The sequence below is a fragment of the Heterodontus francisci genome, chromosome 7 (genome assembly GCF_036365525.1).
Source record: "Heterodontus francisci isolate sHetFra1 chromosome 7, sHetFra1.hap1, whole genome shotgun sequence".
NCBI lineage: Eukaryota > Metazoa > Chordata > Chondrichthyes > Heterodontiformes > Heterodontidae > Heterodontus > Heterodontus francisci.
In genome coordinates this window covers 38503816-38519795 of record NC_090377.1, presented here as the reverse complement: position 1 = coordinate 38519795, position 15980 = coordinate 38503816, and the positions used below count along the sequence as shown (strand labels likewise).

At 42.5% G+C, this 15980-nt stretch overlaps 1 protein-coding gene across 3 annotated transcripts in view; it reads right to left on the bottom strand.

The window, feature by feature from the left end:
• LOC137371926 (low-density lipoprotein receptor-related protein 1-like) overlaps nucleotides 1-15980 on the bottom strand; it is a 1827029-nt gene that overhangs the window by 52855 nt on the left and 1758194 nt on the right. For all 3 annotated transcript variants that reach the window (XM_068035008.1, XM_068035009.1, XM_068035010.1), the window contains exons 82-84: nucleotides 13853-14017; nucleotides 12117-12278; nucleotides 5242-5416 (exon numbers count right to left, since the gene is read on the bottom strand). In XM_068035008.1, the coding sequence (XP_067891109.1) occupies nucleotides 5242-5416; nucleotides 12117-12278; nucleotides 13853-14017 (502 nt within the window). The remainder of the gene's footprint in view (nucleotides 1-5241; nucleotides 5417-12116; nucleotides 12279-13852; nucleotides 14018-15980) is intronic.

Below are 15980 nucleotides of genomic sequence, written 5' to 3'. Positions count from 1 at the left end.
TCGTAATCATTAACCAAATTAGAGTTTGGATTAATAAACTTCCACCTTTCTTGTTTAAATCTCAGAAAGCCTGTCTGATTAATTTCTTTGCCTTGCAATTGGAAAGCAGTGAACAAGGATTCACTGAGGGGGAATGAAAAACATGGTCATTTTAAAATTAAACTCTTTTATGGTTAAACCAGGCAAAGGCTGAGAGGGAAGCCCTAGACCCCTTTCTCACCTGATCGTAACATAATGATGAATAAAGGGGGGAAGGAGCAGAGGCCACTGTGTGGCTAGAGCTCGCAGAGAGTTTACTGTGTAGGCGCTGGGGTGATTGGTGGGGAGTGCACCTCCACAGGTTAGTGCGGCATAGCAGGGGGCTCCAGGCAGCCATTACAGCAGAGCTGGTGGCAAGTAAGCCATCCTGGACATGGGGCTCAGCTACTCAGAGCTGGAGACAAGTGTGATGACGAGCAGCTGCGCCAACAACAAATGCAGTCCCTTGATCCTGAGGGGCAGGGAGGGCATAAAGTTGATATGCTCAACATGGGGTCGACTGCCAAAGAGTCAACTTCCTGGAAATGTTGAAGCAGTGTGCCGCCGGAGGCTGTGACTATCGAGGAAACTGCAGGTGCCGCAGCTGTTCATGACAACAAAGTGACTGCTTGGATGGCCGCTAGGGGCCAGGGGCTGTCCGCTGAAAAAATTGCTGCTGATACCTACGTAAAACTTTTCCCAGAGGCTACAACTACTATCATCTCAGCACAAGGGCCACTATAGAGCAGGCCATTGGAGTCCTGAAGTTGTGATTCCGGTGCCTGACTGGTCAAGGGTGCCCTCCAGTACACTCTATCAAGGGTTTCTCTCATGGTGGTGGTATGCTGCACTCTTCATTAAATGGCCCTCCAGAGAGGTGTGGATCTTGAAGAGGGAGATGTGGAGGAGCAGCACACGTCATCGGAGGAGGAAGAAGAAATGGTACAGCATGGGGGATCCTCCATGGCAAGGCCTTTCACAGATCTTGCTGAGGCATCAAACCAGGAAAACACGCTCTGCACTAATACAGGCACATTTCTCCTGAAGGTACCTCATCCTGGAAGGCATTTGGCTCCGAAACTCAACTTGCTCACAAAGCGTGAGCACATCCAAGATGCATAGGATGCAAAGATGTGCCCTTCTTTCCCACAATGCCTGAAAGACAAACTGGCAGCAACCACACAATGTCCCAGACCACCCACCTTTACGTCGCTGTCATGCAGGCCCCAACCAGTCAAGAATGAGGCACATTAATTTTGCCACATGGACATTGAATTTTAAATTGTTGCTGGGAAGAAGAAAAGGCCTGTTACAAGGCATTGCCAGGCCCCTGGCCAGAAAGACATGTTTGCATATTAGTAGACAGTGTTGGAACAAAGGAGCTATCCCCTGCTCTCATACAATACACAGAACAGACCTTGTCACGTGACCACCCTGCTGGTCAACTTGGGGAGTTTTAAATTGTAGAGACAGTGTTTGAACTGGCAGAAAGCTCTTTGCTCCTGAACTGAAAAAGATCTCCTCTCCTCTAGTCTGTTCCCATCTTCCCATCTCTTTCTCACAGAACTGACACCCACTGAAGACACATGAACCCCAAGAGAGAAAAGTCTCCTACAGTGAACAAGGTTTAAGAAGAATACTGGGCCCCAACGAAAAGCAAGATCAACCTACAAAAGGACTCTACAGTGAGCCTGAAGAACCGTAATAAACTCTTCAGATATTGCCTCAAACTGTTCCACTTTATTTTTTCTTCTGCTCTTTTCTGTGTCTATCTGTATGCGCATATCGCGTCTGCATGCTAGCGTGGGGCGCGGCATGTATCTGTAGGCATTAACCTAATTAGAGGTTTAAGTTTAATAAAATTTCACTTTACTTCTTTAAATCTATGAATGCTTGTTTGTGCTTGTTTCTTTGCCTTATAATTGGAAAGCGCTGAGCAAGGATTCACCAAGGGGGAGCTGAAAACACAGTCTGTTTAAAAATAAAACCCTGTTACAGTAAGACCAGGTGAAGGCTGAAAGGGAACCTTAGACCTCTTTCTCACCTGGTCGTAACAGTCGCGTACTCACTTCATCATTCTGGTGCCTTAATGCCACAAAAGCATTGAATCACAGAAGTCTGGGATCACTAATCAACCATTTCATTATATTGAGATATAATCACTAAGCACAACCATAATATAAGTCATCCAAGTGCTCTACAAAGTGTAACTAGTGATGGGGCACCTTCCGCTTGAGGCCAGCCCTGTGGCTGAGGCTGAAGTGGTGGCAGGCTGCTCACGTATGTGTGCCGATGGCTGGCATGCCTGAGGCGGCTGTCCTTGGCAGTGCCAGTGGGGGCAATGCCACAGGCTGCTCCATCTGCATCGATGCAGGCGTAGCCTTGGTCATGGGGCCTTGCTGTATAGAGGGTGCCTCAGACAGAGGGACAAAGGGGTGGAATGGGGTTGCTGATAATGACAGTGTCCCATGAGCGGTGGCCTCCTCAACATCTTCGCTGAATACCCCATCCCTTTCATGGCATGCATGCCTGTCAGAGGGAACCAACAGCAGCAGCACAACTGGCAGCCTCTGCATGCATCTTTGCACCATCAGTGTCACTGATTGGTTAATGCTACAGAAGGTGGCATACATTCTGTGCATGTCAGTGCGCTGTTCCTACATCCACTCAGCCTATTTTACATAAGGCTCTCCACAAGGTTGGCTATTCTTTCAATGGTTAAGCTCGTGCTCATATGCCTGAGACATAATGGAGCACATCTCATGAATGGATTCCTCTATTCTCTGTCCATGACTCCACACTGCCTAAGGGATTGCAGACATTTGGGCACACATGTCCTGCTTCTGCTCCAGGAAAAGTTGCCTTGTGTGTGACACCCCCGAGGCTCTGGATCTCCACTGAGATAAGCAACGCTGTGTTTGACCTGCATCTTCCAAGGGGGACTGACCACAGCTGCCTCTGCCTCCCTCACCTCCTCCTGCTCACACGTGAAGTGTTGGGCATCCTGTTCTACCTGTCCTAAACTCACAAAGATGGTAAGATCCTTTCACCATGTCTTGGATGGACTCAATCTCACCATTGCTGACTTTCTGCTGAGCTGCCACCCTGGCAATGTCAAAGGCCTCCTCCATCAACATCAGTACGGCGAGATGTGCCACTCCAGCAATGGGGCGACCTCTTTCTAGCAAGTTGTGTGTGCGTTTTCCAGCAAGGTCAAGCACAAGAGAGTTAAGACCATGCTGCCCTCGTTCATTGCATCCAGCGATTCACTCACATGCAATGTTACTGTCTCCAGTGTCGCCTCCTCCACAAGTGCTTGGGGTGTGAGCTTTGCCCATGGTTCAGGAGTGCACCTGGGCACACATAATGGTGACTGTCCCTGAACAATGTGCCACTCAGGCTGCTCTATTCATAGGTGTGCTGGTGACTCCAGAACTGGGGGCCTGTCATCTGGGTGTAGCATTGCACCCACCTTGCCAGCCTCAGAAGGTCATTGAAACATTTCCTGCACTGCACCAATGTCCTGCTCAGTGCAGCTGCTCATCTCTGAGCCACCTCCAACCATCCCTGTTATGGCTGGCTGGCCTTCTCCTGCCGTTGTCTGGAAATACGATACCACTGCCTCTAAAACTACCTCCAGGGAGGGATTGGAAAATCGTGGGGCCGCCCTTCCATGGGTGTCTGATATGCTGCTGCTCTCCACCATTTCAAAGAATCGGCATATACATTAATGGCTTCTGGTGCCCTTTAAATTGGGCCCGCCTCCTCACTATGTCTGCTGCCCTAATTGGATGGCGAACGCGCAAGCCATCGTATTTGACATCAGGCACTAATGTGGAGCGGAGTCAGGACCCGGAAATGGTTCCAGCGTCAGGGTCAGGACCCAGAAATGAAAATCCAGCCCAACATTTCAGGTCTTTGATCTTTCATCATTTCTGATGAAAGGTCACAGATCTGAAATGTTAACTGTTTCTCTCTACACAAAAGACGATGGTTGTAGTAGTTGGAGGCTAATCATCTCAGCACAGGATATCACTGCAGGAGTTTCTCAAGGAAGCATCATAAATACAACTATCTACATTTACTTCATCAATGATCTTCCTTCCATCGCAAGGTCAGAAGTGTGGCTTTTCACTGATGCTTGCATACTGTCCAGTTCCATTTGCAATTTCTCAGATAATGAAGCAGTCCATCAAGACCCGGACAACATGTAAGCTTCGGGTAATAAGTGGCAAGTAACACTCACAAGGCACAATTGCCAGGTGATGACCATCTCCAACAATAGAGAGACTAAACAACTCCCAATGACATTCAAATCAGCCACCAGCAGCATATTGGGGGTCATCATTGACCAGAAACTGAACTGGAACAGGCACATAGATGCTGTGGCTACTGGAGCAGGTTAGAGGCAGGGTAGTCTAGGGCGAGTGGCTCATCTCTTGACTCCCAAATGCCCACTGGGCATGATGCACAAGCCAGAGTATGTTGGAATGTTCTCCACATGTCTGGATGGGTGAAGCTGCAGTAACATTTAAGAGCGTCAGCACCATCCGGGACAAAGCAATCTGCTTGATTGGTACATAATCCACCAGTTTAAACATCCATTCCCTCCACCATTGGCATACTGTGGCTGCAGTTTGTACAACCTATAGATAGCAGTGCAGCAATCCACCAGAATTAGCACTTCCCAAACCCCCACCTTCACCACTTTGAAAGAGATGGACAGCAGGTGAATGTGAACACCTTTGCCTCCAACTTCCTCTTGAAGTCACACATCATCCTGACGGACATATACCTCCATTCCTTCGTTGCTCACAACCATCTTCTCAATAACAAATAGGGATAGACAGCAAGGAAGCCTTTTTAAAGAAGCTACTGGTGTAAATTCCTGTAAAGAAGCTAGGTGGCGCAGTAGACTGAAATAGCACTGCATCATCTCCCTGGGACTACAGTGGGAAAACCGTCAAAACAGGCATAATATTATCAGAAACCTTTTTGGGGGGTAATTTTAATACCATTAAAGTAGCATTCCGGTCATAACATGTAAATTGCCCTAAAGAGGAAGGAATGACAATCCAAACTAAAAGCTGTTTCAATAGATCAAGCAATTTGCAGGAGGTCAGTAGTGATTACCTGCAGGCACCCAATACCATTGACTGGGGTATTGGCTTGCTCATATTGTTAATAACAATGTTTCTCAATATGTAACAAAAGTTTACTTACTTGCAGGTCACCTGTCCTGTCTCTTTGTCCACAATACACTGTCCACTGTGGCACGCAGTACATTTATCCACTTCACATTTTGGTCCTTCAAATTGTGGTAAGCAGATACACTGAGCACTGCCATCGTTGTTTATTCTGCAGGTTCCTAAATTCATGCAGTAATTATAGCACACATCTGGAACAGAATGAAATGTAAATAGTAAATTGAGTTACAGTAATAAATTAAATAACAGAAATTGTGTTAATGTCAGCCATAAGCATTTTCATTGAAAGAAATCCTGTATTGAGTGTATTTGCTTACTAACAATTCAGAGGTTGTGATTTTTAGAAGACAGGTGAGGTTTTTTTCCACTAATAAGGAATAATGAATCAGGGCTGAATATAAAAACATTTTAAGTGCTTCTCGTTTAGACATTACCCCAACTTCACTTGAGTCATTATCCCCATTCACTATTGCTTAGTACAATCTTCTCCATAATAAGTTTCACAGAATCACAGAATTGCTACAGCGCAGAACGAGCCCGTTCAGCCCAGCGTGTCTGCACCGGAGCAACTCACCTAGTGCCACTCCCCACCTTCTCCCTGTAACCCTGCACATTCTTCCTTTTCATATATCAAGATAACATGCTATACCAAATGAGGATTTTTAATTCATCGGTTGGAAACCTACATAAACTTTTTTTTTAAAAAAGGAGCTGGGATCCTACAGTTAACTTTTAAAAGGCTGGCAGCCAAGATGGCCACCACAATTTGCATCTGAAATACCTCACATTCCAGGACATCGAATTGGAGACACACGTCTAACAAGAATCCCACCCAGGACAATGTTTTGGCTAACTGAGTAGATTATCCAGATCACCCTCGTTAGCGGGACATTCAAAGCCATCTTGAGGCATTCATGAGTGGAGATGTCCCTCTGGGGGTAAACACTGACAATACCACCTGAGAGAGGTTTGGGTTTTAGACTTTGGACCTCATTAAAATCAAACGGGATTGAGAGGACCATGTGACAGTTTCCCCAGACTATGTAAAACTGGGAGCTTTGTTACACACAGCAGACAATCTCCTTACACTTGGAAGCAGATAGGCTTCATTTGCTAACCAGGCAGAACCCCAGCGGGACTGTCACTCTCTCTCTCTTTCTCGAGATAACATCGCAAGTTTAAAAACCATCTACAACTGTGAACCATCCAAGCCTACAGATTTCTATAGACAGAGAGCCCAGGGAAAGAAAGCTACCTACAATTCTGTCTCAAAGAAAACCCTGTACCAAGTGGGCCAGTCACAAAGTGCAATCTACCAGCCAAAGACTTCAAGAGCACAACTTCAGCCGGAATTACTGTCACACACAGACTGTACATAGTATTGAATTCTGTCCGGACTCTAATCCAAACTAAACTATTTCTTATCACTCTGTACTGTATTTGTGTGTGTGATTCTCGTGTGCGTGTGTGAGTGAAAGTATAATGTAATTTTGTTATTTTATCTAGATCGGGTTTAGATTTTTGTTAAGTACATTAAACTCATCTCTTTCTTGTTTAAACTCAAGAAAACGTGTCCGATTGGTTCTTTTATGATCACAACGGAAAAAGATAAAACACTTACTGAAGTGGTATGCACAACCACTGTTTAAAAAGGAATAAAATCTGTTGCAGTCAAACAAGAGGAAGGGCAAGAGGGGAGCCTTTTGAAGTTCTACACCATCTTCCTCACAGTTTACAATGCTTCCAAGTTTCATATCATCCGTGATTTGTAGGAACATTTATGAATCAGAATGAAAAATATCTACTACCAGTTTGATAGATACCCTAATATCAATCACCAAACAGCAAAAAAATCTTCTTTTGCTATTGCATTAATTAATTTGCTAAAAACAAATGTTGATTCAAAGTCCAGCTAATAGTTTTTCTTTAAAGGAATTGTTTCAGTTATTTCATGTAAACAGCCTCAATGCCAGATGAGGGGAAGATACCTCCATGATGCGGTATCACAAGGCAGTACAGTTGTTGTTGAGGCAATATTTATTATTGAATGTAATCAGAATGAAAAAAGTACGTTGATTGGTAAAATGATTTCTTAATGGGATTTAATTGATTAAATTAATTTTATATTTAAATCATTACACTTTTCTTATTTTGCAACAATGTAAAGATAATCTGAAAGAAATGGGTTACAACATGAAACCTAAGGCATTATATGCTTTGAATTCAGTTAGATTCAGTTACATTTGAACATTTGAAGATTTGAGGAGCAATTTTCTGTCTGTTGGTAATTTTGCTGCTGGGATACCGCTGTGTGCAAAATGTTGCATAAAGCAATTGATCCCATCTTTTAAATTTATCTTTCAAAACTTCTAGCTCATCGTAATCATATAATCAGTGAACTATATTCTTAATAGTGACATGGCTTAACTGCTTTGGAAGGTGGGGCATTGAGAGAAATTATTTTTAATCTCAAGTCTTGTTTCAGGCTTGGTGACCTTGTATAAAGACAACAATCACTTAAATGTCTATATTGCTCAATTACATATAGAGATGTCTCAAGTTGCTTTACATGAGAGTGGGTAGTAAGCGGACACTGAACAGGAGGGAGAAAAGGAGGAGGATCAGGATGGGTGAGAGTATTGCTAAAGAAAAGGATCTTTGAAGGCAGCAAAAAATGCAACAGGATGGAGATACTGAGGGAAGGGATACCAGACAATGTCTGAATCGGCAAAGACAGCAAGGAATGAGAAGCAAGCCTATGTTGAAGGAGCAGGAGGTTGTGGGAGTGAATGAAAGAACTTAGGATTGGAGGTAGGAATAAGTGAGACCATGGAGAGAGTTGAAAGTGAGGATAAGCATCTTCAAGTTGATTGTCTGGAATTCAAAGATCTTGGTGAGGATAGGGGTGATGGAGATGTGGCTCTTTGTGTGGATAAGAATGAGGGCTATGCCATTTTGGATGAGTTCTGGTTTATGGAAGGCTAGATGATAAAGGCATTGAATAGGGTATTAGCATGGGGGTGGGGGAATGGTAAGGTGAAGTTGGGTGACGTTTGAAAGTTGGAAGTAGCCTTGGTCATTGATTGGATGTGAGCAAAGAAGCTGAACTTGGGACCAGGCAATATGCAAACACTGCACACCATCTGGCATTGCTGAAGTGAATGGCTTCAGTTTTGAATATACTTATCTGGAGGAAGTCTGGCAATTCCATACCCTAGGGTTGGATAGGCAATTGGAGAGATAACAACTGTGGGGTGATGAAGAGGCAAATAGGTACAGCTGAGTGTTATGGATGTACATATGGAAGCTGAACCAATACTTCTGGATGATATTGCTGAAGTATACAATGTAAATGGTGAAGAGAGGGAAAACCAAAGATAGAACCCTGAAAGTCACCATGAAGTGACCATATAGGCACAGGAGGAAAATTCATTGGAAGCAATGTAATGTTCATGATCCAGCAGGTAGGAGTGGAACCAACAGAGAACAGTGCTTTGGAGGTGGACTATGAAGGAGAGATATTTGAGCAGAATGAAATGGTTGATTGGGCCAGGCAGCAAAGAGATCCTTCAAGATGGGAAGGCACAATTGTCTGTGGTCACAATCAAACAGAATGTTATTGGTGACTTTAACTAATCTGAATTCTGTAAGGTGAAAACCTGATTGGTAGACTTCGACCATGGAATGGTGGAAAACACGGCTGTGCATTTGTGAGTTAACATCTTCAGGAATTTAAAAAGAAAGGGAAAGTTAGAGTTGAGACAATAATTGGAGAGGACATAAGAATTGAGAATGAGGATTTTTGCAGGGATGGATGATAACAGTGGTTGTGTAAGGATCAAGCTGGAAAATCAGACAGTTTGATGATGTTAGTGATCATGGGCCTCAAAAGGGTGATTAGGAGTTGGAATAGGAAGGGGTCATGGAAGTAGACAGTATAGTTCATAGAATAATGTAAGTATAGCAGCAGCAGGGGAAAGATACAAAGAAAACTATTCATGAGGATGAGTTGGCGACTGGGCACAAGTGGGTAGATCTTGAGTATAAAATCAGCACGGCGCATCTGCTAGATTTTGAACATGAAGATGGTCATAACTTCTTCTTATTTGCCGTCAGAATAAGGATAAAGTGGAAAGCAGCTGGAAGAAGTGGTTAATTATGAAGCTTACTTTTGTGTTCACAGTCCAAATGAAGTAACCTACATGCACTTACAATACCCAGTCTTTCAATGTAAGACAGTGATTTACATATACTTCATTCTAATGAATGGATATACCTGCCTGAGCTGCTCAATGTTTCCAGCATTTTCTATTTTTGTTTGAAATTTTCAGCAACTCTAGTATTTTGTCTGATCTTTGCAATTTTGGGCTCCCAAGCTGCTCGAAACCATGGACAATGTGCATTTTAGGAGCTTTAGCTAATTTCTGAGTACCCTTTAGTGCTCTGGCCTGAACACTGACTTCAACAACTTTCCCCTGCTGAATTTCTCTGTTTACATTTACTTGCATTCCTTCCCATTTTGACTGTTTGGATTAGTCAGCAACTCCATTATTGTTGTATCATGTGACTACCTGGATGGTAAGACCAGATGGACCTTGGTCTTTTTTGTCTGGTTATTCTTATGTTCCTAAGCCATAAGTGACTCAACTTTTGTCATTCTAATGTCTTTTCATATGTCTGAAGAAATGACCTTTGTAGAGTGTGATGGAATCCGCAGTTTTGCAGGACCAGTGGGGAAGCATGTGCAAGCTGTTGTCTGAACAAGTGACTTTTCCAATGTTCTGTTCGGTGCATTGACCCTAGTTTCAAAGCTTGTTTTTTTGGAGACAGACTCTAACTGATAGGGAAACTAAAATGAAACAGAAACAGAAACCAGAACTTCAGGGATCTGGGGAAACTGAAATTGGTTGGAACCAGATAAAAAAGAACAGGGCCATCCAAGCTCAGATCACATAGGAGTGGAGAGCAGACAAGCTGAAGAAAGTGAAGACTGGATCCAGGAGCTGTTTCTGTTACGTAAAGTAACTGATTAACCAGACCTGGCCATACAGTGCATAGGGTTGTCACTGAAGGGCTCGGTTAAAGGTAATATTGGTGGATCCATGCCATCAGTTGTCATGAGCAGAGCTGAGGAAGTTCTGGAAATGTGCACCATTTTGGATGAAGACCGTACCTGTGGAGTTTGGGTTGAAAGGGAACTGCTGTCGGTTGAGAATTGGTGGCTGCATCTTGGAAGACAGGAGCTGCAGATGTACCTAAGGAAGTTCAGAGCTTTGAAGAACTTTGTGGCTATAATTGGTGCCATATATACTGAGTGGACTGGCCAGTAAATCTGTGAAATCTATCTTTGTTATATCTGATGTGTAATTTGTAATATGTAGATGTAGACTGTGATTTGTCTGTTAATGCATGTTGAATTTAGATTAATTTTGGTTTGATTATTAAACTAAACATTATAAAAATGAAATCTTGTCCATTTTTTTTATTGGGGCTGCTCAGTAAATTTGGTTCTTTTGGTTTGTTGATCTCCATGGGGATCAGTCTATAGTACTTTACATTTCTTTCTAACATTTAAAACCCCATTTGTAGCTATTAACACTACTAACTCCGGTTTATGAAAGTAGTTTGCATATTTGAAGTCTTGACCTCAATCTGTTGTTTTCCTTTCCCCTCTATATCTTGGCCAGCCCTGTAAAGGACCTTCTCCTGCCAGACAATGACAATCCAGGTGAAAGGCTTCATGGAAACTTATCTTTCTCTTTCAGATGTTGACCAACCTATTGGCATTTGCAGAAATTTCTATTTTGAGCTCTGATTTAACTCTGAATTTTCTTTTTTAATTTCAATATATTTCTTTTATGTTTAGTACAAACTGCTTTAATCGCTAGCTGATTAACTGAAGCTCCTACATAAGTTACTTCTATCTGAAAAAGAGAGACAGTTTTCAAGTATGAATTCCCTTCTGCACACATCATCTTGTTCTTGAAGTCAATTAAACTACTAGACCTTTCCATGGGCGGGATTTTACAAGGAGGCGGTGGCACCTTATACCAGCTGGAAAGCTGGGGCTGAGCTCACCTCTGCTGGTCTGGGAAGCCACACCTGTATTTTGGTTGGCTCAGGCAATTAATTGCCTGCAGTCGTGGCTTTCTTCCCTCTGAGGCAGGATGTCTTGCCTCCAAGAGCTGCTGGCCAATCAGAGGGCCAGCAGCTCTTCAGTCCCAGCAGCACCACCACCTGGAATGGTGGCTGAAGAAGGTAAGTGGGGTCGGGGCTTGCTAGGGCCAATAAGCCATGCCTTGCTGAGGGGGAGTCGATCACGAGAGCAGGGGGCTGTGTTACAGCCCGGACAGCCCGTGCTGCTGGGGGGGCCCTCCTTGGAGTACAGGGTCCCGACAGGAGGGCTGACCCCCAGCCCGCAAGGAGGCTGCCAGGTTTAACTGGGCTGTCTGCCCAGATGGCAAAGTGCCCATCCACCGCTGGCAAAATACCAGCGGATGTAGGTAGGTGATGGACACAGCAGCTCCCCACACCCACCCCCCACCCCCATTATCCCCACCATCCCAGGCAATTTTACATCCCTCCTCCACCTCCCAGCCTACTCATGGGCGGTGGGAGTGGGGGAAGGGTGAAATTCTGGCCCATGTCTCCAAATGCACTGTGGGTAACTTTAATATCATCAGCTTTGTCTTCAACTTACCATACTTTAGCGTTTTTTTTTCTTTAAGCGGTCAGACTTTTAGCCCATGTTGTTACTTGTCACACCACGGTGTATCTACTGATTCAAACCCTCCCCCTTCATTAGCTTCTCCTCTTGTACCCTTTGCTGTTGTTCCCCTGCCATAGACAATGTAAGCTTTTGCCACAAAGGATTACAGTTATAAAACTCACTGTATTGACACCTGTCTCCTGTGAAATCTGGTGGACAGTAACAATAAGGCTGATTTCCTGTGTTCACATCACAAATGCCTTCATTGAGACAGAAGCTGTCACAAACTCTCTGCTTACAGGTTGGACCAGTAAATCCTATTGGACAGCGACAAGCTGGTTTTCCTAAACAGATCGAAAAGAAACAAGTGAAAAATAGAACTCTTTAACAGCTGTACAATCATTACATCCATGCATTGCAATGGGCCAACAAAATTGAATTGGATCAATCCTAACAAGTTAAACTGCAACTTAGCCAATTCAGCAGCCTGTTAAATTAATGCTGATGCCTTTGCTACACCACAAATTTTGTGCTGATGTTCTGTGACTGGTATTCTAACCAGTCACAAAGCATATGGGATATCGGTTGCTTGATCGACAGGCCATTTTGTTCTACACACAGGTCTGTGGCAATGAATGAGATAATTTACGTCTAGCAGCTTCAAACTCACTACACTATCACCTGTAGAAAATAGTAACACCATCTCCAAATTGACATGTCTTAACTGACCTTTGCCCCCCTTTGCAAAACATTGTCCAAATAAGGAAATTATAAATTGGGATAATTTGAGGGGAAATAAAGTTCTTGCACTGCATAAATAAATTTCTATTAGCTGTCAGTGTGGTTCATTAAGTACATTAAAAAGAAAAATTCAGATTATTGGTAACACGTTGAGAATTCTACTTAAAAATACATAATGAAATGATAGTGATAGCAGTGCTTAAAATACGATTAAGCACTGACGTGCAGAATGACTCCCTGTTTAGCACAGCATGTCAATTTGTCTTCAGCATTTTTTTCCATGCATTAGGATTCCTTACCAGTTGCTTGAAACTAGCAAAGAATTTCAGCTGTAACAGTAAATTTGTACTATTCACAAATGGGCCATCTGTCAAGATTTAATTCATAATACAAATGGGACATTAAAGCTGAAGCATCATAATTGCATGCCTGTGACATGCATAGCTTCTGAGGGGTAAAGTGGCAAAAATGGCCAGGATGCTAAGCATTTATCACACATAATTAAATTTATTCATTAACATTTAGCGGGGTTGTTTCTGCAAGCATGGCTTTGCATTGCAGGAAATTTCTGGAGTATCACAAATGTTTTACAGAAGGCTACACAAATCTGTCGTGAGACAGGAATGGCACATTAAGATCTCTGGTCATTAAATGCAAAAAACTTTTTCAAAATGTTATGCAAAACTGAATTTCTACAAAAACACAAATGTTTTGTGAATTAGCTTCAAAATGTGAGTTGTGTTCGAATAATACCATAATTATTTTACACAGTTACCTTCATTTTGTCCTTTCCTGTTTTTCATGCATATTGTACAGTTCCATCATAGAGTAACAGAACTAACAGTGAGGCTACCTTCAATCTTGTACAACTATTGTATTCATACCAAATCTCAAATCTACTGGTCAGTACTTATAAATGTAAAATGTATTGGTGTGTCATATTAAGGACAATACTGAGTTTCGTGCCCATACTCCTGAAATGTGCACAATGCACTTAACCTAAATCAGCCAAGAAGTATTTCTTTGCTAACTTGCAATTTTCACCATTGGTGTATTGTGAATGGCTTTAAAGCTATATGCATATAGTTGCATTTATACAATGATACAGAAAAAGTAGATTTTATGCAGTCAGGCTTAAACATTTAATTCCCCATTACTGGGTAACGATTTACAGTACCTAATGTTGATGCTGAGCAGATTCCTCCATTTTGACAATAGTCTTTGCACTGGTCAGTTTCACATTCCTGTCCTGCATACCGAGGCTTGCATTTGCATTTTGGCTGGTCCCGCTCATTCACAAAACAAGTTCCTCCATTCACACACACCAGGTCACAGGTACTCCCTGTAAAAGCAACAGGACCAGCTATCAATATGATATCTGTTCAATCATTAAGATTTTTGCGACTGAAACATTTCATTTTTAAGCGATTTACGTTTAAACATTTTATTTCAAAGATTTCTGTGAAAGGAAAGAAAGCACTTGCATTTATATAGCGCTTTTTATGTTTGCAGATGTTCCAAAGTGCTTTACAGCCAAATGAAGTACTTTTGAAGTGTAGTCACTGTTGTAATGTAGGAAACACGGCAGCCAATTTCACACAGCAAAGCCCCACAAACAGCAATGTGATAATGACCAGATAATCTGCTTTAGTAATGTTAGTTGAGGGATAGATATTGACCAGGACATTAAGGAGAACACCCTTGCTCTTTGTTGAAACATTGACACGGGATCTTTTATGTCCATCTGAGAGGACAGATGGAGCCTCAGTTTAACATCTCATCTGAAAGATTGGAGTGTCAATCCAGTATATGTGCTCAAGCCTTTGGAGTGGGACCTGAACCCACAAACTTCTGACTCAGAGGTGAAAATGCTACCACAGAGCCACAGCTGTGAAGAATAAAAGACTCAGGAATGCCCAGAAAACAATGATGCTTCTTATGAAGGAATCCTAAAGAGAATTCCACCTTAAATAACATTGCCAGTAAGTGGGTTGTTGGAGTTTTCATTTTGGTTGATAATCTAAATAAATCAGAATTTCCTATTCCTAGCTCTTCATCTGGCAGATGGGAACTTTTTGTTGTAAGCTTCTCTTCCAAAGATTTGACAATGATCATTTGTAATATGCTAACTATGTCAACTGGATAACTCATAAATGAGTCTCACAGACAAAATTATTTATTAGATCACATGACTGCTCACAGCCATTTCCTTTATTGTAATCACATTTATACATATCCCCCAAGAAAAAAATTCTGTAATGTCACATAGACCTGCAGAAATACATTTTTAATTTCCATTGATGTGATAGATATGGAAAAGCACATAGACTAGAGTATGATAGAAGGCAGTGACACATTATGTGATTGAAATGACACAATAAATCATAAAAGTGAAGCTGAAGTGATTTATCAATGTCATCTCACCCAAACATGTCACATTTGTCCTTGGATTGTTCAAGCAATATTATTTAGACTGTTGCCAACTGCTCAGTGCCTTGAGATAGTGATGGTCAGCAAGCTCTGACGCTGGAACAATATGATTTAACCAAAATTTCAATTGTACCAAAGGGCAAAATACTGTAGATGCTGGAAATATCAAATAAAAAGCAGAAAATGCTGGAGCACTGAGTAGATGTGTTCTCTCTCTTTCATGTACACCCTGAAAATGAAGTGGGTACCAATTTACACAGTTGTGCCGACAGTCTCAGCATGCCCGACAAATGTTTAAAAAATGTACACCATACTGATATATAACCTAGTTTACAATTGAAAGAAAAATTAAAAAACATAGATATTACTTTGACACTGCACAATCATAGAAACTTACAGCACAGAAGGAGGCCATTTGGCCCATCATGTCTGTATCAGCTCTTTGAAAAAGCTAATTAATTAATGCCACTCCCCAACTATTTCCCTATAGCCCTGCAAGCATTAATAATACATCAGAATTGTGCTGTAGGCAATTTCTGGGAATGATGTCTATGAAATGTGTCATTACCCTGTAGCATGCAATGAAATAATGGATCAGACAGCTTGGTACAATTGAAATAAAAACAGAAAATGCTAGAAACTCTGAGCAGGTCAGCAGCACCTGTGGAGAGAGGCAGGTAGGGTTAACGTTTCAAGTTGATGACTTATCGCTGAATTTTCCCGCCCACTGGAGATGGGCTGGGAGGCGGGAGGGCTGGCAATATGGCAGGGGAAGGCATCGGGAGAGGAGCCTGATGTCTTCCCCGCCGTCATGGCATACCGTCAGCAGCTGGACCCTTAGGGGCGCAGCTGCCCATTGGGCAGTCAATTGAGGC